Here is a 22,973-nt window from a genome sequence, read left to right on the forward strand (position 1 = left end):
CATCATGTGAAATCCACCAAACACACACACAGGTATATCCTGGAGACAAACGAAATATGTTAAGCTAGACCCCATGTACCATCTTACAATAGAAACATGGGTTGTTAATAACCACAAAATTGTGCTTAGCTAAGCAATGACATCTACATGGTTATCTGTCTTGACTCACACTTTGCAACCCATCTATTCTCCAAAGTGACCTGAGGCAGCTTGTAGTGTTAAAGCCCATTGAAAAGGTGATAGCTCCGGTGGACAGTATTAGCTGCCATATTGTTAGACAGTATTAGCTGCCATATTGTGACATCGCTGATTCCCACTCTTCAGAATGATTTCCTTCTAGGCAGTTTCAGAGTTTTGATGTCCTCTCAATTTCATCTCTTAAAAATAACCTTGGATTAAGTGCAGCATTTTAGAGATTCTTAAAGCATAGTTGAAGCTGGTCGCCTGGTGATTATAAAATGTAATTAAAACAAAGTGCATCTTAAAAAGATTTCACAAGGGCATGGCTTATCAGTCTTGCCTTTGCCGTTGAATTCTGGGAATTCTCTATATGCAATCATCTAGGATCTTATAACTAGACTTTCTAATTCTTCGATTCTAAACTTTATAGCGGTAGCGCGCTAGGTTGATTCTCTTCACTGGGGATTCTGATATTATTTATGCAAGATTAACTCTCAGTACTGCAATGCTACCTACTTCATAATGGCCACAGGGTGAGCATTTACTCACTAGATAGCTTGATACAGCTATGTGTCAAGCCCTGCAGAGGGCGCCCAGCAATTTCCAGTGGGAATCCAAGATGACTGGAGACCCTCAAAAATATCCCCCCACCTCCTCAGGGAATACTAACTCACAGATATGAACTAGGGGTGTGGCGTCTCATGAGCCTGCGTGGTGAGCCCACGGACACCTGAAACAGTGCAAGCATCAGTCTAAAATGGTGGGAGGGGAGTGCGGAAGTCACGGCGTTTCTCAGCACTGAAGGGTGACGCTGCTGGTTAGGTGGGGGAGGCAGTCAAGGGGCAGAGGTATCTTCTCCAGGTTTCTTTTTTGCTCTTTTTTTATTCATCATCATTTCAGATAGAAATGTTTAAGGGAAACAGCAGGGAAGGGCTGCCAGGAACATAGCAATTTGGTTTACCAAGATCATTATATTTAGTACTTTAATGTCTAGTTTTTGAGGTGGGGGTGAGGGATGTTGAATTTAAGAAAAAGTAAACAGTTGTTCTTAATTATACCATACCATGGGACTTGGTGTGCCAGCTTCAAACAAAAAGAATCCAGTCTTTTTACCGGTACAGAAACGTCAATGATTACACAGCATCCAGGGTCTGAGTGCTTATGACTGGGAGTTATTACAGTTAAATAATGTAAGCCTTTGAAGTGAGTAGTAGACTCTAAATGGAATTGATGGCTAGTAATGTCAGCGAGGCAGGCGATTGTGAAGCGTGGATTTATCAGCTCCTCAGGAAGACACATGATCTTTTCCGATTTGCATAGTGTATTACATTTTTGAAATTCATGTATCACTTGCTGGCTTTTAGATAATACTAACACAATTAAATGTTCTTAGAATTTGACATGTTGGCAAACATTGTCTTCTTAAACAGACGGACTTGCATAAATTGCTTTATTTAAGAACACCTGAGGTCTTTCCCTTTTTGCTTTAGCTGACCGGCCTTCACGGGCAGAGGGGATGAGCGCTAGAGTCCTCTGCTTTAAGAATAAACAAAACCACATTCTTGCAGTTGAAATCTACTTTGGGCAGTTTGGATGGGCAAGGATTTCAATTGTCAAGTGTGTGATGAGAGATACAATTTTGTTCTTAGCCCTGGCAAGAGGGGCCCTGCCCAGGGTCTGTCTTCTGTCTTCACTCTGGCTTTCCTAGGGCTGGGCCCCTCACTCAGCAGGGGTGGGGTCTTCAGTACCATAGGGGGTGTGCCTGTGTTCACCTCTGGAACATAGTTTGTGCCCCCCAGACTTGAAATCTCTCCACAGTGCCCAGCGCCCTTCCAGGGCCCCTGGGATCTCCTCAGACTGTTGTCCCTTCTTGCTGGAAGGCTGCCCCTGGGCTCCGGGGCTGGTGTGTGAGGAGAGAAAAGGGGTGAGTGAGCTGAGGGTCCCAGGTCTACACGTTTTTGCACTCAACACCAGAGTCTGAGAATTCTAAATGGGAAACTGCCTTCCAGGTGGGTGTGAGGTGTAGGTAGCAGGTAGGAGAATGGAATGAGTTGGATTTAACAGCTGATAGCCTGCTTTACAACTTCAAATTCGTGCAGATATACCTGTACCTACAGTGTGTGTGTGTGTGTGTGTGTGTGTGAGTGTGTGTGTGGCTTGCTTGAGGAACTGTAGGACAATAAGAAATGTATGATGTTTCTTGAGTTCTCATCAAGTTACCTTTGGAAGACTAATGGTAAGCATTAGATTGTGTCAAGCAAGCTCTTTTTAGTGTCAAACGCTTTCAAATCCGTTTGGAAGTTTCAAATAGTCCATCATCATCTGAGACTCTCAGCTCCTTCCTCTATTTGTAGATGACACCCCCCCCCCCCCCGCAGTACTCTATGGGCAGAAAGTTCTAGAGAACACAGTATGTCTTCATTGGCTAAAATCAGTCTCAGTGAACCTGGAGAGAACCTGGCACCAGGAATCCAGTGGGGAGTTATCACAGCAGAGGCAGCTTGAAGGAAATGACGCCCCTTCCTCCTCGGCCAGGCCTGGCAACTTCAGACGGGTCCAGCAGTTCCCGCTTTCCTTTCTCTGCATCCCAGCTGCAAGAGCACATTCCACAGGAAGCCTTTTCCACCTCTGCATCTCACTGGGGTCGCACCAATCCTGCACTCAGCAGCTGTCTCTGCCGGATCCCCATCCCAGCCCTAATGGCTCCAAGATAGTGAGAGACACACAGGCGCTTGCTCATTCCTGACTGCCCTAGTACTGGCCGGAACACCCCAACTGGGAGCCGGGGCAGGGGTGTTGGGGGGAGGGTGCTGGTGGTGAGGAACTAGATAAGGGACCAGCGAGAAAGCCACGTTGAGGTGCTGTTAATTTGCCTCCTTCTAATGAAGTTCAGCCCCTTTGCATGTTTAATGTGACTTGGAGAATCTCCTTTTGAGTTGTCTCTCAAGTTTTCGGTGTACTTCTTCTGTTGCGCTCCCTGTCTCATTGCTCTGTACACTTTCTATATCTGCTCCGGTTGGAGGGGCCGGCCGGCTGTCCACATACCTTCCAGGCAGAGCGGAAGCCCTCAGCAATGCTTGGGCAGAGTCAATGTGCCCAGGCAGGGAGGTGGGAGCGCACAGGCATTGGTGTGACTTTAAGATGAGGGTGGGGGGAAGAGGCTAGGCAGGTTCTTACCTCCTGAGGGAATACTCTGCCTTTCAGCCTTCAGCCCTTTTGTCTCCTCCCCTCCCTGCTCCTCCCACTGCTTTTGTTTCCATCCCATTCTTTCTTCATTCTTTCTTCCCCTCTTTCTCTTTCCCATCCGAATACCCCACTTTGACACAGACAGCCCTGGATAAAAAGTCACCCATGTGTACATCTATGGGTGACAAAACATGTGAACTATGAAGAAGCACAGCAAAATAATGCCTAACCTCCCTTAATACGATCTCTGTAAGATAGAGACGATTGTCTTCATTTGGTAAAGTGGAGACACCGAGATATCAGGCAGTTTTCTCAGGGTCACATGAACTAAGTAGCGGTGAGTGCAGAGAGTCCAGGGAGTTCAGTAGAGGATGCCACGCATTTAGCCACTGGCACTGCTGCAAGAAGCGGGCACCGCCTGGAACAGCCTGGAAGTGTGCGGCTGCCTGATGTACCACGAGTTGCAGGAAGAGCAGAGAGAAGGGAACAGCAGCTGTCAGCGTTCACTCCGGGAAACCAGAACCACCCTAGGTGTTTCAAAGACAGCGTATTTAATGCAGGGAGTAGGTCTCAGGGTTTGGGGCACTGATTAGCACAAGTAGCAAAAGGGAGGCGATGTTGTCCAGAGCTGAGTACAGCGGCGCCCCCAATAACGCGTTTCCTTAGATGGTGTTTCATTATAATGTAGAAGAGAAAAAAGAAATTTCAGCTGACGCTGAATGGAGCGATGTTCCGCAATGACCTGGCCTGGTTAGACGCATCATCATGCTGTTTCCAAGAAGCTGTGGACAGAGTTAAGCGAGGACTGATGGTGGCTGCAGAAGAGAAGCCACTGAAGGGGGCAAGGTGTCCCCAGGAGTCTGCAGCACCCTGCCCCTGCGGTCACCTGCAGTCTTGTGCCTCTGCTGTGGCCACCTCCCCCACGCCCCCTGAGGAGCCCCTTGCCTCCTGAGCCGTGATGGAACCAGGAGCAGTAAACAAAAATCAAAGCAGGTTTCTGCTCCCTGCTTCCTTCCAGGCTCCCCATTGACAAAAGCTAACCGGAACTCAGCTGGCCAGGGAGCCTGGGAAACGGAGTTTGCAGGCTTCGAAATGCTGCAAGGAAGGTGCCGGAGTTTGCAGGCTTCGAAATGCTGCAAGGAAGGTGCAGTGGGCTTCGAGCCAGGCGCAGTGTGGCGGGAGGAAGGGGCCACGGGGAGGAAGAGCCTGGGAGGAAGAGCCTGCCTCTTGCTGCATCTGATACCACCGACTGTGAGTTGCGCTGTAACACCACGTACTGTTAAGAAAGGAGAATGCTACTTCTAGAGATGCTAACGCTTCAGCAAAAGTCCCTCTGAAAATGAATGCAGTGCTAAGTAGGGGCCTCCCTGGTGACACAGGGGTGAAGTCTCAGCACTGTGAAGCTGTCCACAGCCACCATAGCGCAAGTTCAACCCCTAGCCAGGGAGGAGACCCACATGGTGCCGCAGACCTCTCCTGTCTTGCCCGCTGCTCCCCTCAGCAGTGTACTTCGTTGATCTCCCTGTTCTGCCCCTTACTCTGTCTCTGGTGAAGCCTCCTATCCCCTGCATCTTTGGCTTACACCCAAGTTCTTGTATGCCCAAAAAATAAATCTTTAAAAAAAAATAAACGCAATATGGTAAGTGGCTGTCCTCACCCTATCTGGAGTCTCATGGGCGAATTCTCTGGAGATTATTGTTATAGAATGTAAGTGATGGGACAGGTTGCCTGTGACCTCGATAAGAAGAGGGGTGTAGGAGGATTTTCCTGAGGAAAATCTGAGCTGACTCTTAAAAGATGAATCTGAGTTTGCTGAGGAAATTGTTTTCCAGGCAAAAGGAGAAATTTTTTCTAAGGACACAAAGCCTGGGTGAAATTTGGTGTATTTGGGAATGTGAAGAGGTTTAAGGTAAAAATTGGGAAACCATTTGGTACAAACTTGGAGGATTGCATGAATTCAATCATGTGAAGCATTTTGATGCAAATTGACAGCAGCCACTAGAAAGGGTTTACATTCCTCAAAAGTCTGCCTGAAATTTGACCTAGGACTCTGATGGGCTCATTTCTACCCGTGTGGCTGCAGCTGCTGTGAAATACTGAAATGCCTGCTTACTTAGCTTCCCAGCCTTCCCCCCACCCCAGCTCCAGTCCCTCTCCTGGCCTGCTTCAGAGCTGGGGGAAGAGGTAGTGCCTGTGTCGGCAGCTTAGCTAAGCTGCCATTTTGTTTAGTCAGGCGGCCTGTGGGGGCCTACACTGACGCTAGCCCTCTCACACCAGTGCGGGAGCCGGGGCATGCTCAGATAGCAGGCCTCAGGCCACAGGCGTTGCCAAGTGACCAGCGCCACTTCCCTCGCGGCCCCTGTGGCCAGCAGTCTCTCCTGCCTCTCAGGCCTCCCCCTGCATCCCCACTGGAGCTCACCTACGCCCTGTTCTTTTTGGTTTGAATTGACCAATCTGGCCTTGGCCTGGGACCCCCAAAGCGTTCTATTAGGACCCGGAAAAGGCACGAGCCCCAGGTTCTGCCTCTCCTTGCACGTCCTGCACTCTGCCTTGACCTTCCTGGGTGGCCCCGGAGGTATGCTGTGGCCTTGCTCCCGGCCCTGTGTGTGAGTCACTTCTCGATTTCAAGTTCCCGCGGCATTTGGAACTGCAGTTCGCCATCCAGAGCCTGTGCTCTATTTCACAAAGGTTAACAAAAACCCTCACAGTCTCACAGGGCAGGAGCTACTGAAACTAGCCCCAGCCCCTCCCTGTCCAGCACCACACAATACTTAAAGCTTTTGGATGTCATCACAACATCAGTTTGTTTAGCTTTATTAGTCCTTTAGTTCACCTCACTAGATCATAAAGAGATTCCACAGTTTCTCTAAACCAGTGGTTCTTAAAAGGTGATTCTGAGACCAGCAGTGTTAACATTAGCTGGGAGCTTGTGAGAACTGTGAATTTTAGACTGTCCCAGACCCACTGAGTCAGACATCCCGAGGCCACAGCCCCGCCATCTTGTTTTAACCAGCCTCCTAGATTCTCCTGCCTGACCACTCAAATATGGGCAACGCCCTGCTCTGCTTCTTGCTTCAGAACATCTCAGAACTGGCTGTATTTGAGCAAGGGCATACAAACTTCTATATCCTTGTGTCCCTTCTAACTGATTGGTCAGGGCGAGTCTGGTCCGCCTGAGGATGTATCCTGTAAGCTGCCGGTTGGATGAGTAGTTACTACATTCTCAACAGCGCTGTGCAACAGAGCGCTTTGGAGAAGGTCTTCAAGCTTTCAGAGAGGCAGTAATCTTTTTTTTGGTCTTTATTTGTGATTCTTGGATATCTTAAGCCTTTGTGGGTCCAAGGAGGGACTGCCCCATTGTGGCTAACTGATTCCTGGAGACTCATCATGTGACCTTGGGAATATGACTTCTCCTTTGCCAGCGTCAGTGACTAATGTGTAAAATACAGCAAAATTCTCTCTCAGAGGACTGCTACAGAGGACTGATGAGAATGTACACACTCTCCAGTGAGGACACAGTAGCTGTATGGCCGCGGAGGTGAGACATTCACGGAGCGAAATCCCTTCTTGCGCTGCAAGTGAACAGGCACCGTCGGCTGGGTCGCCTCCAGTGTAGCGCTGCCTCCGCATTTTCAAGTACCAGCACAGCAAATCAGTCACGGGGATGGCCATTTTTGTTCCCTAACCAAAAAACCTGTTCTTCGGGTCAAAGCCCACGTTTATCTCAGTGTCAGCAACATCTCAGCTGTCACAGAAATAAACACGACTGGGGCGCAGGTGTTTCCACAGGGAGGCTAAGGTTCGGCCGCCCTGGGCGAACCTCCGGGGCTGTCGGTGCATTGGGAGGCAGAGGCGCTGGCGGCGCTGGCAGGTGCGGGCCGGGGCTTCAGCTCCCGGCGGGCACGAGGTCCTCGACGGCCCGGCCCGGCTCGGCTCCAGCGGCTGCTGTAGCTCCACGAGCAGCGTCACGCGGCCCCCGCCCCTGCCCAGCCCCGCCTGCAAGGGCCCAGGTGCTCCACGTTGGCCTGAGAAGACGCGCGCAGCCGCCACGTGCACAGCCCACGTGCACGGCCCTCGGGCTCCGAGCGCCTCGGACACTGGCGCCTGCCCAGTTGCGGCGCGGACGCACGTGCTTGCGCCCTCGCCCTCGGAGAGCGCGGGCTGGACGCGCAGGGTTGCGCGGACTCGGACTCGGCGACTTTAGACGCGAGAGCGCTTCAGCCTGGGTCGGGATGGCAGAAGCGGGCAACACCTTGCGCACCCATCTGCGGGCATGCCGCGCAGGTGGTCCTCCCCGTGGCGCCACACCGGCCCCCCTGCGCCAGCTGCCTGGGCGGTGGGCCGGTCGCCGCCGCGCAGGAGGCCAGCGGCAGGGGCCACACGACACAGGCTTGTCGAGGAGGAAGCCGCCGTTGGGCCAGGCTCCGAGGCGCCAGGTTGCCGCCCAGGTAGCACCGGGCCTGCCTTCTCGAGGGCGCGGAGTTGGGGTCCGGGGCGTCGCCGCCCTGCAGGTTGGAGGGGTGGAGGTTGGGCTTGCGCTGCTCAGGGGCTTGTAGCTGTCCTGCGGGTCCTCGGTGATGGGGTCAAAGGGCTCCCTGAGCTGGTGGTGCTGGGGGACTGCTGGTCCCCCGCCACCCAGCCCATGGGCGTGTGTACAGGAGGTGGGGAAGGGCTGTCCATGCGGTTCGTGACCTGGTGCAGCGTGAAGCTGCTTGGGGTGGTCTGGGTGCACAGCTAGCCTGAAGGGGAGGGGCCCGAAGCATCTTGATCACATGGCTGTGGAGGCCGCCGAGGTGGGGGGACGTGTCCCCCTCTGGGAAGCACGGCTGTTGGAGAAGGGGGGCATCTGGAGGGGGGTGTCGAGGAGTCCAGGGTTGGGGGGGCTTTGTCCTCTGGCACTCAGGTAGGAGTGCAGGCCAACTGCTGAACACCGGTCCCCTCCCTCATAGTAAGTGATGGTCTCTGTCCAGTTAAGGAAATAAACCTGATGATTAGTCTCTTCTCAATGAGATAATTAGAGGAAGCATAGTTGATGGCTTTTCCTGGGGCCCAGTGTCATTTTGACATGCTACACCTACCTTCGCTAATTAGCTGCCACAGATAAGCAAACTTATCTAGTGACCTGGCAGAGAGGAAAGGATGGAATTTGAAATTCCTCACCCTTAAGACAAATACCTGCGGTGTGACCTTCGGCAAATCACTCCATAGTTACAAATTTCAGTTTCTCATCAGTGGAAGGAAATAAACACCTAGCTGAGAAAGATGCTTCAAAAGATCCGATATAATGTAAGTCATGAGCCTCATTAGCGAAGGCCTGGGACTGGAAACTCCCCCCCGCCCCCCAGTCTGAGGGACCAGCCAGCAAATCACAGCCCCCAGCTCTGAGTTGGAGCTTTTAGCTCTTCTCCCCTGCTCACTTCCCTTCTGCCCGCTCTCCACCCTCAGTGGATGGATGAATACATTTTTCAGGATTTGAATCATTTCCTTCTTGCTCACTGAAATTGTGGCCCACGCGGGATTTTACTGCCTGAAACAGAGGACTGCGCACATCCAAATAACGAGCACACGCGCTCCGGCCAGCGTAAAGACTTGCCCTAGGTCGTCACTCGGTCCCCGAGGCAGCCTGAGGTTGCGGGCTTCCATTATTTGTGGGAGCTGAGCGTGCTCGAGGCAGAGCCCTAACTGGCCACACAAGTCACATTTCATGTCTGCTTCTGCCACCCAGAAGCCATTTTTTTCTTTCTTTCTCTGAAGCTGGCCTTCCTTGCAGGTCCTCCTGGAAGTCTTCCCAACAAGCCTACTGCACAGGGATTTCCTTTCTCTGGACACTCACTGGACTTTAGTGAACTGTGTGCAGGCTGCCAAGGGCGTCGCATATTTTCGTGACTAAATTCTGTCTCTTGTCCAGAACCTCCAGAATGGCTCCTTTGCCTTCCGGGTCTTGCATGGGGCCAGGCATCTGAAGAAGTCTTAAGAAATTTGTGCTGCCTCACTGATGGACTCTAGTTAGTTCAGACTCCAGATCGTTCTAGACTTCTTAAGTGGGTGCCAGCCATGCTATTGACAGCCTTACCCGCAGCGTAAACTTTCAGTTAGCGAGTTGTTAGAGCTGTTGACAATTTTTTTTAGATTTATTTATGCATATAGAACTGGGGTACAGGCCACAGGTACAGTGGTGGTGAGAGGCTTCACCAGAGACAGAGCGGGGAGCAGAACAGGCAGATCGACGAAGTACACTGCTGAGGGGAGCAGCGGGCGGGTCAGGAGAGGTCTGCCGCACCATGTGGTCTCCTCCGGGGCGGGCGGGAATCGAACTCATGTGGAAGCGGCTTTAGCTTCTTAGTGCTGTGCTTTAACCTGCTGCGCCACCAGGGAGGGCCTGAGCTCTTGACAAATTTTAACTTCACTACATGATATGCTGTAGTTTCAGCATTACAGTGTTAGGCAAAGGCACACTGACTGATGTCCCCATCATAAGGGTATGTATTCAAAGACAGAATGGGACGAGTTCGAGACGCGGGTTAAGTGTGGATGAACGCCTTGCTTTGTGTCATGGACTGGGGGTGGGGTGAGGAAGCAACATCTTCCACGGAGTAGTCTGGGGGTGAGGAAGCATTTTCAGTGAAAGGCCAGAGAGTAAAGCTTTCAAGCTTCTCAGGCCATAAAACGACTCAGCTCTGAGCTTGTAGCAGGAAAGCAATCATAAAGGAAACGTAAATGAAGGGCCATGACTTTGATCCAATGTTGCGTGCAAACCAGGCGGCGCGCAAGGTCTGGCCTACGTGCCCTGCTCCACAGCCCTTTCTGTGGTCCGCTGTGGGGCCTCATTATTTCTCTGCACTTTGAACTACTTTATTTTGCTCTGAACTTTTTTTTTCAGTGCTACAGCTTTATTTTTAAGTGCAGTTTAAGCACAAGGTAACCATCCGTTTCCCAAAAAGTTGAAAAATTAATACAGAAAATGGGCCACCATGAACACTGCTTATAATGACTAACTCACCAGAGGCCTTTCTTCTATGCCTCCCTTTATTCTTTTCGGTGAGTAAATAAACCCGCACAGCATTGCGTTATGTGAGCAAGGTATTTTCAACATATTGAGACTTGTTTATTACATTTGCAAACTTTTTTTCACTGTTTAATCCATTTTTCCAGTGTTTGCGTGTCTTAGCTTGAGATGGGGTGCAGCATACAATTAATAGGAGAACGTTGGTTGAATGGCTTTTCACTTAGCAGTTGAGTGTTCGAGAATGAATCCCTGGTGAGTGGTGCACAGGGCAGGTCCCCATAGCCCTTACGTCGGGGGAATGGCCAGACCAAGCGCAGGGAAGGCGACCCACTTGGCAACCTACAGCCTCCGTTTCACTTCAGTCTGGAGCTGGAAGAAGGTGCGGAGATTTGAAGGGAGGAGTGAGGAGGCAGTGGGTCCTGGTGTCCGCTGCTCCCCTATGTACAGGGAGACTGGTCAAGCCACACTGCAAGGCAGTGACCCCCCCTTCACCAACCTTTTGTTTCCTGGATGCCCCATGTTGTCCCCTGCCAGTCCTTTGGCTCCGTGTTCTCATTTGCAAAGCAGATAACAGTACCTTTGCTGTCAGGTATGTTACGCTAACCACGAGAGCGCAGTGGGGTACGGGGGTGCGAGAGCGTGGGAAGCATCATCGTTTGAGCATCTAGAAGGAAGTGGAAGATGGAAAGACCCCAGACACTGCTGCCTGAGGTTCCTGAAGCTGCTTTTTTTTTTTTTTTAAGATTTATTTATTTGTACACACAGAACTGGGGTACAGGCCAGAGGTGCAGGGGCGGTGAGAGGCTTCATCAGAGACAGAGCGGGGAACAGAACAGGCAGATCGACGAAGTACACTGCTGAGGGGAGCAGCGGGCGGGTCAGGAGAGGTCTGCCACGCCATGTGGTCACCTCTGGGGCAGGCGGGAATCGAACTCATGCGGAAGTGGCTTTAGCTTCTCAGTGCAGTGCTTTAACTTCTCAGTGCTGTGCTTTAACCCGCTGCACCACCAGGGAGGGCCTGAAGCTGCTTTTTAAGAGCAAGTGGCTAGGGTTAACTTGCATGATTTTCATAGTCCTTTAATCTACTATTACTGTGGGCCAGGAACTGGAGCTCTGGGGCTACAGCATTGAACTTGGTGGATGTGACTCCTGATAAGGCACTCAGATAAGAAATACTATGGAGTCAAGCCCACAAACTCTTGGGAGAATCCCATCCTAAGAGCCAACGTCTGCTAGGATGTGCTATGGAATAAGAACAAAAAATGAATGCCAATAGCCAAAGAGCATGTAATACCTACAGCTTACCATGATGTCATAATCACTACAAAAGCTTGGGTTCTTCTGATTTGGGAGTCACATGAAATGAACAGAAAATAACGTAGGATCTGTTATATATTAAGCCTAAAACCTTGGGAGAGGCCCAAGGCAGCTTGGGAGAATCTCAAGTAGCCAGGTAGGATTGTGAGCTTGTGACCATGTTATACTGGACTCACCAGCCTCTACTGAGCTCTGGAGTGACACCCCCAGGCCATGGCCATGTGTTTGGCATGAGAAAAGTGCTCTCCTGGCATCTAAATGTACATCCATCCTCTACCCTCCCCCACTCCCACTGTCCTGTGACCTCCAGAAAAGCAAAGCCAGGGAGGTGGTCATTGTGCTGTGAGTTCATGATACTTCTATCACTGTATAATAAAATCTATATCATTTCAGCAACATTGGACTATGTTGTCCTGCTCCATGAAGAAATCAGATTTTCACAATAGAAATTGTTACCCAAGAAACCAAGGACCCGGTCACTAAGCAGTCCTTCAGGTGAAACCAATGGCCTTTTCACTCATCCTGGGCAGTCTGCACGGGCACCTTGTGTCAGCACAAACACACACCAAGAAAGGCTGCCGCGGCGAGCCTGGTGCCAGCAAAACATGCAGGCCAAACCTACCATGTCTGCTACGGTTGCTCCTGAGCTTAGTTCGAACACTTGCCCATCTTTTGTGCAATTCTTAGCCCCACGAGAGGAAGTGCCTTTTTTCTCTTGGAAAAAAAAAAAAGTTCCAACCCAAACCAGCGGCCTCTGTAGGTTGCCTTAATTGCTACTTTGCTCTGCACCGGGCTCTGGCTTCTGGCTCACGCTGCCGTACACAAAGTTCCTAAAATAAAATGCTCCAGGATATCCCAGGGACTCTTAGAAGGCTTTAAAAAGGGACCCGCAGACAGCAAGAACATCTTTGATGAAGACAATTCAGGCAAGCAGAACGATGATTGTAGAAAGATCCCAGGATTCACTGAGCTGTTGAGGCGACTCTGGAGAATCCTGCCACCTAACTCATCACGAGTTGGGGGCGTCTGCCGAGAATCCAGTTTTGATAAAGACAATTTCTTTTTCCTCCCCAAGCGACTATACATGTAAATAGCTAAAACATCTGTTCGGCAACCTAGTGAAACACGCACACTCAGAGCGCCTGAGAGAAGAGGCTGCCGAACAGTTGGTTGAGGGGGACTTTGCTGAGAGAGAGACCAAGATAAAGCGGCCGCTGTTTGTTTTGTCTGGTCAGGGGGAGAGCCAAGGCAACTAATATTTTGAGTATCTTCTATTTCACTTGTGAAGAATTATTTGAGAAAGGGTAGTAAGGGGACATTAACAGAAGGGAATTTGTTAAGCTGTTACTAGTAGAAAAGCGAGGGGACCTTGGATGTCAACACCTAACAGACTCTTGAGACCAGTCCCCAAGCCCGGAAAAGTGCCTTTTTTCTTGCGTGGCCTCTACGTCCCTCCCGATGGAAGCAGAAGCGGGGAACAGCATGGAGACTGAAAAGACGGCAAGCCGGGGCACGCGCATAGCCCTGGCTGTGTTCGTCGGGGGCACCCTGGTGCTGGGCACCGTTCTCTTTCTGGGTAAGTGGGGCACTGGAGGCCAGGGAAGTTTTCTTGTGCTTTATTCTGGCAAACCTTTTCCTGAGGCAGGAGGTGGGGGGGGGCTGCTTGTTTTGTTAGTAGGTAAAGCGCCCTTAGTTTTGATTAAAAATGTGAATAGAAGCTGCTCTTTCGGAGGCTGAAATAACATGCCTAGTCCAGAATGCAAAGTGGGCAGAAAGTGGCTTTGAGTGACTGGAGGAGTCCCTTGCACTGGGCAGTTTTTATGCATTCCATGTAGCAAAATGAGTGTTTATGAATTCATGTCAGGCTCTTTCATGTATTTGGTGAGGAAAGATTTTGTGTCATGATCAAAACCTTGCTGGGATTTCTTTCCATTTGATTTTTGTGAATGTTTGCCAGAGTGACTCATGAAATTCAGCTCACAAAATACATACCACGCTTTAGCGTGCACCTTTAAGGGTAGAGGGTTGCTCTCCAATCCACTGACTGGTGGGGTGAAATGAGAGCTCTGCCTTTCTATTCGGCCTAAAAAAACGAATAGGAAGGAAAACAGAGTTTTCCTCCCAAGATTGCAAGGCCTGGCGATTCAACTATTTTAATGACTCTCGGTGAGGATGAATGTACTTGGAGAATATGATGCTAAAAGCATCCTCCAGTGAAAGAGAGTTAACACATCTTGGAGAGGGGGGCAGATGGTCTCAGACTGTAGGTGTGTCGGGCCCTTGGGGTTAACCCTCGCGTTCTTTTCCCCTCAGCTAATGGCATAGTAGCCGAGGCTATGTCATAAGCTTGAAAGTGAGGTGGGGCAACTTGCTTGGAGGGGCCACTTGGGCTGTGCCCGCCTGGAAATGCTTCCTGTTGGCATGTGGGCGCCCGGGGCTGCTTACCTTGGCCACAGAGAACCGCTCATTACCCTTTAAAAGACGGACGGTTGTGTGGTCGAAAACTGCTAAACTCTGCTAAAAGCAGACCTTTTTCCATGTTGTTTGTGGCTGAGATTTAGGAAATTAGATGGGCCGATTGCTTTATGCTACAGATAAATCTCCTATTCCCACCACTGAATCTGTGGCTCATGAAAACCATTTTTCAGATTTCTCAGCACTTGGGACTTAGACAAGTGTCCTACTCTGAAATTCAAAATGAGGGGGAAAATGATACGGGCATGCCAGAGGACTACATGCCATGGGGGAGCTTTCGACCAAGTTAGCCTGTTTGTGTTTTGTAACTGCTTCCAACCTTCGAAATCCAAAAGTTTATAAAAAATGTGTACCTTAAAAAAATGTTACTGCTGCTTGAAACCCTTTCGAAATTCCACAGTTTGTGATTACATTTTGAGACTAATTCTTTTCGCTGGTATATTCTCCATGGCAACCCATCCATCTTTGCTCTTTGAGAGAAGATTCTTTGGAATCACCTCTGAAATTTTTAGGGCATCGTAAAATTCGTCCAAGCAGGAAAGGCTTTCATGCGTAAGGAGGCCTGAGTGAAAGAGGGAACATAACTTTCTGGGGGTGAGCCCTGAAAGGACAAATCCCTTTGTGCCCTGACCGGCTCTCACCCCCAACCTCAGCTCCTTTGCTCGCTGAAATGCGCGCCTGGGCCAGCAGCATCAGCAGCACAGGGGAGCCTGGGCTGCACCCCAAACCTACTGATTCGGAGCCTGCATTTTCCCCAGCGACTCAGGTGATTCATTTGCAAACCAGTTTGAGAATCATTGCTTCGGCTGAGTTCACTTGTATACACACATGGCTTTAGGGCGAATGCACATTCTAGGCTTTGTCAGATGTCCCCCCCCCATTCCAGACATGCTTCCTTCCTCCCCCCACTTCCTTGCTGCCTAGCCCCGAGGCTCCACATCCACCTTGCCCTCAGCTCGCGAGGTCTTGGTCCACAGGTCTCCAGGGACCTGCCAGGCAGGTGCACTAGTGGCCAAATTCCGATTAGACTAGTCTCTTCAGGCTCCTGCCGGTTGACTTGGCCTGCCTTTCTGCCTGTCTCGCTTTCACTCATGCATCTGTAATAGCTAGCGACTCTCCTTACTGCTTTGCATTGTGGGCTCTGGGGTAACATCTTTTCTAAATTTTGGGCTACAGTAAGAAAGGTTGCCACGGCGTGGGTGTGATCTCCATGACACGAGAGCGCTCCGATGAAGACGTCAGGTCTAACTATATACCTGTAACCCGTTTCTGATATTTGAGGGAGGATACCCAAGCCCCTATAAGCAGGTTTATTTATTTACCTTTGAAAAACTGTTTAAAATGTCTCTCCTTCCTTTCCCCTTTTCCCCCACAGTCTGTTTAGCAAATGCAGTGGTTGGCAACTTTTTCTTGGTAAAGGATGCCGGAGAGTGAATATTTTCAGCTTTCTGGCACACACTTTTGCAATAGGAAAGCAAGAATGGACAATATGTACACTGTGACCTGGCTAGGGTTCCACACATTTTGATTATGGGCATTGAAGTTTGAATTTTTGATGATTTCTTCTGTTGTGAAATAATATTCTTTTGAAGTCCCCCCCCCCATTAAAAAAATAGTCAAAGCCATTGTTAGCTCACGGGCCATGTAGCAGAGGGCCGGCTCGACACCCGCTGTAGTTGCTGACCTCACAATGGGGCCTTCCATCTGTGGCTGACTCGCTGTGTTCTGAGCTCACAGAGAACTCTAGAATGAGAAACCACACAGCTCTTTCAGTTTGTTCAGAGTGCCTAACCAGTAAAAGGTAACATTTTCATTTTTTATATGTTGTTGAATGTAAAATTGTCTTTGCTTCATTCACTTACACCTCCCATTTCATCTGCTCCATTCACTTATACTTTCACATTATTTGGGCTTGTTGACCCTTAACTTGAAAGATTTTAAATAATGACTCCCCTTGAATACAATGCTCTTCCTTGAGGGGGTTGGGTCTGTGGCCCAATTAATTTAATTTCAACTTCCTTTTACTTATCGTCAGGTAAAGATACCTGATCTTTGTTCTGCTTTCTTAAGAAATCTCGAGTCAGTTACTTTCCACAGAAGACTAAGGCTTCAGTCCTTTTATTGCCTTAAAATAAAAGGAGGCTAGCATTCTGAAGGTATTGCTCAGAATCATAAAAATATTGTTGTTTATGATGTAGTATATTTTTCTATTATAAACACTACTGCAGGGCTATTCATGAACATTGGGTAAAGATAGCCATAGGCCGAAAGGACGATCCTCTCTTTTCATGGCTCCGTCACCCCGCTACATTCATCAAAGTGATCCCACTAATCTTTATACTGTACATGTCTATTTGTTTTTTAAAGATTTATTTATTTGTACATACAGAACTGGGGTACAGGCCAGAGGCTCAGGGGCGGCGAGAGGCTTCACCAGAGACAGAGTGGGGAGCAGAACAGGCAGATTGACGAAGTACACTGCTGAGGGGAGCAGCGGGCGGGTCAGGAGAGGTCTGCCGCGCCATGTGGGCACCTCCAGGGCAGGCGGGAATCGAACTCATTTGGAAGCGGCTTTAGCTTCTTAGTGCTGTGCTTTAACCCGCTGCGCCACCAGGGAGGGCCAGTACATGTCTATTTTTACTGAACATTTTTAAAGGAAACAAAACACACCTTTATGCTAAGATTTTTTTTTTGAAAATAGGCCTCAGAGATCCCATTGGCAGTTTTCTTGAATCTACAATGTAGCATAGGTGAAAAGGCTGTTTGAAGGAGGACAGCAGAGAAAAGAACAAAGGAAAAGCAGAACTCCTTCGAGAATGTGGGGCAGTAAACGATATAAGCCAGCGCCTTGCCAGTCTTTCATCTCTAGCGGAATGCGAGGTGCCAGTTTGCTATGAGGTGCCGTGTCTTGGTTGAGGGTGCCCCAAAAGGCCTCAGCCCCCTCAGCCCCAGCACCTCCCCGCCCTCGGCCAAGTCTCCGGATGATTCCTTCTTCCTGCTCGCAAAGAACAGCCACAACGTGCCCTCTGCCACTTTCTTGGCCACCGAAAGTGTTTTTGAAAGACACACATGTCTGCTGGTGCGTGGTAAAATATGGCACCCTTGGCTCTCCGCAGTCACATATTTGGGGGATGTTACCAACAGAATGGGGGAGATGAAGGCGCTAGTGAGGAGATTCTTGCATCTCGCTGAGTGTTTGCTTTGGTGGAAACAGTTGGAAGCTCTGGTAGCTGGGCAGCCCGGTGGAGGACGATGTGTGAGGTGAGGGGTAGGCCAGTAATAGTGGCTCTTGCTCAGTGACCGAGGTGCAGTGACAGTGACGAGTGGCCTCTTTTCACCCTCCCCCAACCCTCCTTAGCTGTATTTGCGGGTGGTTTAGATGAGCTCCACACATTCTAGCTTTCTTCTTCCATACTGTGTTGACTCCAAATGACATAGCTTATAGGTTTTAGTTTTCCCACCTCTAAAATCAGAAGGTAGCTGTAAGCAGTATGTGAAATTAGACCTGAGCTAGCCAGTCACTCTTAAACTGGAGTGCGCCCTAGTATCACCTGGAGGCCTGGTTAAAACACAATGGCTGGGCCCCACCCTTGGATGGGGGAGGGCTGGGCAGGGTTCAGTGATTTGCATTTCTCCCTACCTGCTGCTGTTGCCACTGCTGGGCTAACTATGGCCCCCCACTCTGAGCAGCTTTGATCTACTTATACCCCATTCTTGTGACCCTATGAGAGAACCCAGAGTCCTACCACAGTTATCAAGCTAGTGACCAGAGTCTGTTTCTGGGCCACCTCGCCGGCTGGAGTTTTGAGTTTCCAGTGAAGACCGCAGTGGGCCACCTGACCCCAATGCTCCGCAGCGGCTCCTGAAGGGGGTACCTGATGGTGCCCTACTGCACGCCAGTAATTTTTTTATTTTGGTCTGTTTTTTCAGTGAGCCAAGGTTTCTTAAGTCTCCAAGCCAAACAGGAATATTGCCTGAAGCCAGAGTGCATCGAAGCTGGTAAGTCCCTTTTCCATCCTGTGTCAGGTTATAATTATGGTACCTCGGGGAGTGGAAGAAAAAACAGGTAGTATTTTTAGTGTTCTGTTTGCTTGAGGTTTACCAAGTACCAAATGCAATTTTATTCAAGTTTTCAGTTCACTGTCAAGTCTGGATGTGAAGCCGTGGGGCTACCTTTCTTGTTTCCTCACAAGGCGGCTGTGCTGTATTCCAAGTTCTGAGGGACCTGGAAGGGGCTTGGGGGTTGGCAGTGTTATAGGACAAAATCTGTTATAGGGCACCCCAATTCTGTTAGAGGACAGGGGAGAGAGGGGCACTCCTGAAGCCCCAAAAACCTGCCTGCTCTAAGTGGGTTCTGCCATCCGCCGCAACAAGACAAAACATATAAAACTTGAATGAAAAGGGACTTTAATACAGTGAATATACAATACAGAACACAAAGAATATAACTTCTAAATCAAACACCTGAAGTGACCCATCCCCTCGTGGGCAAAAGTCAACCCAAAAGGGACTGGCCCAAAGCAAGGCCTGAAAGCCTGCCACAAGACTAAAGCACCTTCTGGCCCGGACCCATGGAAAAGGGTCAGAAATGGCCAGACAAATCTGAGAGCAAAAGAGCAAAATCACAATCAATATGAACACTGCCATAGTCACCTCCCTACAGGTATCTCACCCACATCTGCCTTAACCAGTCCCGGGTCAGGAAACAAGCCCGGTTTCTTCATCACATGCTTGCTGCTCCATGTAGCTTCCTTAGGTCTCCTCCTTCTCCATCTTGCTTCATTCTCTCCTTCTCTCTTTTCTTCTTTTTCTCTGCTCATCTCCACCCTCCTTCTGGGTGGGGCAGGGAACCTGGAACTTCCCTTTTTCCCAGGGACCACCCTGTTACAGCAGGGCCTCACTGGAGACCCTCCCTATGGCCTCAGGGGAATGTGGAGTCCTTTTCTCTGAAGGAAGCTCTCTGAGTCTCCTGGTCCGTGGTCTGGCCCATTCGTATCTAAGCACCGGTCCTCTGTGACCTCATGCTTCTCTGTCCCCAGCAGTGCCCCGGGATCCTTCCAGTCTATGTTATAGGTCAGATTTTCCTTGAAATGTCTCGACTGTGTGTCACTGGGTACCGTAAGGTAAAGATGAGTCTGAAAGTTACCTCAGTTTTGCCACTGCTACTAGCTTCCGACTACTCTTCAGTGTGAGGGCCCGAGATTTGCAGGTCCCTTATCCCAACATCCTGCCCCTTGGTGTCCTTCCCGGAAGAGTGAGAACAATTTGGCAATTCCCAGATGCTTCCTTCTTGCCAGCCTGAGGTGGGGAGAGTGGGACCTGGCGTGGCCTGGGCACCACATGGGGCTAGCGGAGGACAGTACAGGTGTGAACTTGGGGATTTTTGAACTTACACATTTATAATTTGAGTACAGACAAGTTTTTGGAGTCAGGCCCACGTCATGAGTTCTGTCACTTTATTATGAGTCATGATAACACAGGAGTAATACGTACAGAATGACATTTAATAGGTTGCTTCATGCCAGCAAGGGTGTTTGGCCTTGCTGTTCTGTTTTTAATTTTCACTGTTGATGAAGTTTAAGAAAGTATTGATTTTGCTCTTTCTGTAGCAAAAGGTTCACCACCATACAGTCCTCTGTAGCATAACGTGAGGCTCACTATACTCCGGGTGGGGCGTGGGGAGGGTGCAGGCCTGGCGGTCTGTGGGTGTTGGAAAGTTGAGGAGCTGGAAGTACTTGTCAGCTTTCTGGGCCTTTTCTGAGCAGGTGCCGAACGCTTCTGAGATGCCTCCTCTCCATAACTCCCCTTCCTTCTCTTTTCCGTGTCCTCCTCTTCTGCCCTCTCTTTCAAGATCACAGCTAGAGGAAGACCGCACAGAAGGAAAGCTGGAAAGGGTATGCTAATGAGGGGGCAGGGTGGACAGTGGCGTGAAGCTTGATCTGGCCACTGACAGGCCGCAGGATCTGGGCCTGAGTGCAGAATCACCCGAAGCCTCAGTCTGGGATCATCTGGAAAATGGGAATCTCAGTTTTTATTCGGTTGTGAGACTAGAAGAAAATAGTGACAGTGATTCAGTTCCACAGTGCTCTACCTCACCACCACCAGAGAGCAGCCGAACTCTCAGCTGGCAAAACGGGGTGCGACCTCCCTGGAGTCCTGTGACGACAAAGCTGGGTCTTAGGGGAGGCAGTTTTAGGCTCTGTTTATCCCACTATGGAACTGTGCGCCGATCCCCACACAATTTGGTAATGCGCTGGCTTCCGGAGTGTCACTCCAGGCTTTGTGGAGTAATCCTGTCATCTGTAGAAGAAGTGTTGTGTTACTTTTCGAAAATCTGAAAATCTATGAGCTCAGAAACATATCTGGCCTCAAGATTTTCAGTGTCGTGCCTGTGGGGCTGTTACAGCAAAGTTTGTGACTGCGGCCAGTCAGCTACGCAATTACATCTGAACTGCAGCCGTGCAGCACCAGTTTCTTTCTTTCTTTTTTTTTTTTTTTTGGGCTAGTGTGTCCCAGCAGTAGTCGGCACCTACACTCCGAAAGTAGTCATTTATGTACAATCGGAATTTCAATGCCCGTCCTGTACTTTGTCTGGAAACCCGTTCAGATGACACTGCCTGACAACTGTCCAAGAGCTTGACAAGTACCTGCTCACTTATTTCTCGTGAAGCTCCTGTGGGTTCTCTCATCATCCCTAAGTTACCGGTGAGCAGACTAGAGCACTGAGGAGTTAGGTAACCGCCTGAGGCTTTGCAGCTACGCGGTGCTGCTGGGTCGGAGCCGAGCCGCAGCGGGCTGGCTCCGGAGTCTGAGGTGGCGTGCTCCTGCCTGAAAAGACTGACTAGCGCAGTTGCTTAGTCGGAGGCCATGCTCCATCTTATCACTATTAATGATTTCATTCTTCTTCCTTTCTTGATTTATCACCTGCACCTCCCTTAAGTCCTGAGTTATCTTAAACCAAACCAAATACAGGCCGGTCTGTGCTACCAGAGCAACTCGTTGGTGAGCGCGTGGTAATTGGCTTCACACGCGAGGACTTGAGGGAAACAGCCTGGTCTGTGACCGATTTCCGTCATCATAGGAATTCTTTTATTACAGCAAGCCTCCCAGGTTGGCCCCATGGCTCTGGGTAGGGGTGCGGGCTCTTGGTGTCTCGACCACTGTGCCCCATGCAACTCAAAGTCACATTTCCCCGCGGGAGATGCAGCCCTGAGCCTGGCTGCAAGTGATGAATGATGAACCGGGCGGCTGGAGGCTGACACTGGCTTCCCGCTGGGTGGGCTTACGTCCAGATTTGGCGTGAGCGATGCCTCCCCCCTCTATAGCACACTGAGGTCAGGGCTGACCTTGCAGTTTTGCTGGGCACCTGCGAGGATACTGCGGAAACCATATATATGGTGCGGCGGGGGGAAATTTGGGAAGGCGCCAAGACTCTGCTTATGTGACTAAATGCTTGCGGGGTTCCGGTGTGTGACTGTAAATGTTGTGTGGAGTGATCCTGCCTGATCCTCGGCCCCAAGCTGTCACATAGCAGATTCCTCCTGTGGCTGCACAGCCAGAAAAACTGTAAAGAAACTGCAATGAAGACGCTGTGTGTCCTAGCTAGCATATTTGCATATTCATGAACACTGGTCAAATAGTAGTTGGCGATAATGTGATGGGCACAACCGTGTTAGCTCTCAAAGAGGGAGATAATAAGTCCATTTTGACTTTATCGAACATCTAAACCAGTTTTTGGCCGTTTTATTTGTGGTGGGTTGAAGTTGGTGGGCATTTGAAATCCTGTCGAAGCTTCACCCAGGAAGAAAAGCTGTTTGGAGTTTTCATAGAAAGTCCAGGCTAGGGAAAGGGCTCGTGTCACTCTTAACCCTGGCGGAAGCATGCATGCAACCAAGTGGTAATATGCATGTCTAAGTGTATGCAGAGAAGACTTTTTTTGGGCAATTCATTCATATTTAGCTGACAACTCATTGGATTCTCATTACTTCAAACAGAAATGTATCCTGGCATTCATTAAAGGATGAAAATGACCCGGCATGTCATCCTTCCAATGTCATTAAAATATTGGCTGCCTTTAAAAAGAATCAGTTGGTGCACATCTTTGTGCTGGAGTGGCAGCCAGCGATTGTAGGGAAGTTGGAAGAGAGCTGGAGCTCAGTATTAGGGATTTTGGAAGCTTCTCAGTTTGTAATGAAAGATTTCTTTTTTTAAAGCCCATGATCCATATTTGGGAATGCACAAACACGCGCTGTGGACTCTTCAATATGTAATTGTGTGAGGGCTTGTGAGGGCAGGAAAGTGTTGTTCAGTCTGGCGTGTCTTCCTGTTAACTTACACTCAGTTCTGCTCTTCGACCTCAGTGAGGAAACCCTGCCCCCCCCCTTTTCCGTGACCTTCTCTGTCCTCCTCTGGCCATGCAGCTCCCCTAGCAAGGAGTCTCTGGGGCCAAGTCAACAGCCCTCTCCTTCTATATCCTGAAAGTCCCTGCTGGAAGGCCCAAGCCTTCTCTGCGGGCCTATATGGGTTGCTTCCAGGAGTTCATTTCTCAAGAAATCATACCCAGCCTTTCAGATCTTGAGGAGGTTATATTATAAATATATCTTTTGAGTATTTAGTGGTGACACGTAGATCTCTATTTCAGGTAGCCTTTGCTGTGGAACAAACCTCAGAGGCCTGACATGAGAGAAATTTAGTATTTCACAGTTGTGTGGGTTCCATGGGGGTTCCCTGCTGATGTTGCCTAGGCCCATGCTTGTAGTTGCATTCAGCTGGGTGATTACCTGGTCTGAAAGGATCACGATGCCTTCCC

At 49.7% G+C, this 22,973-nt stretch overlaps 1 protein-coding gene across 2 annotated transcripts in view; it reads left to right on the forward strand.

The window, feature by feature from the left end:
* Nucleotides 1-12,943: 12,943 nt before the first annotated feature.
* The window catches only part of PHEX (phosphate regulating endopeptidase homolog, X-linked), a 162,415-nt gene continuing 152,385 nt past the window's right edge, over nucleotides 12,944-22,973 (forward strand). Inside the window, exons 1-2 of one of the 2 annotated variants that reach the window (XM_004689912.2) lie at nucleotides 12,944-13,265; nucleotides 18,095-18,163. In XM_004689912.2, the coding sequence (XP_004689969.1) occupies nucleotides 13,148-13,265; nucleotides 18,095-18,163 (187 nt within the window). In that variant the 5' untranslated portion in view covers nucleotides 12,944-13,147. The remainder of the gene's footprint in view (nucleotides 13,266-18,094; nucleotides 18,164-22,973) is intronic. The other variant, XM_012730278.1, reaches the window with a different exon arrangement.

The sequence above is a fragment of the Condylura cristata genome, unplaced genomic scaffold (genome assembly GCF_000260355.1).
Source record: "Condylura cristata isolate star-nosed mole 26May11 unplaced genomic scaffold, ConCri1.0 scaffold00027, whole genome shotgun sequence".
Taxonomy (NCBI): Eukaryota; Metazoa; Chordata; class Mammalia; order Eulipotyphla; family Talpidae; genus Condylura; species Condylura cristata.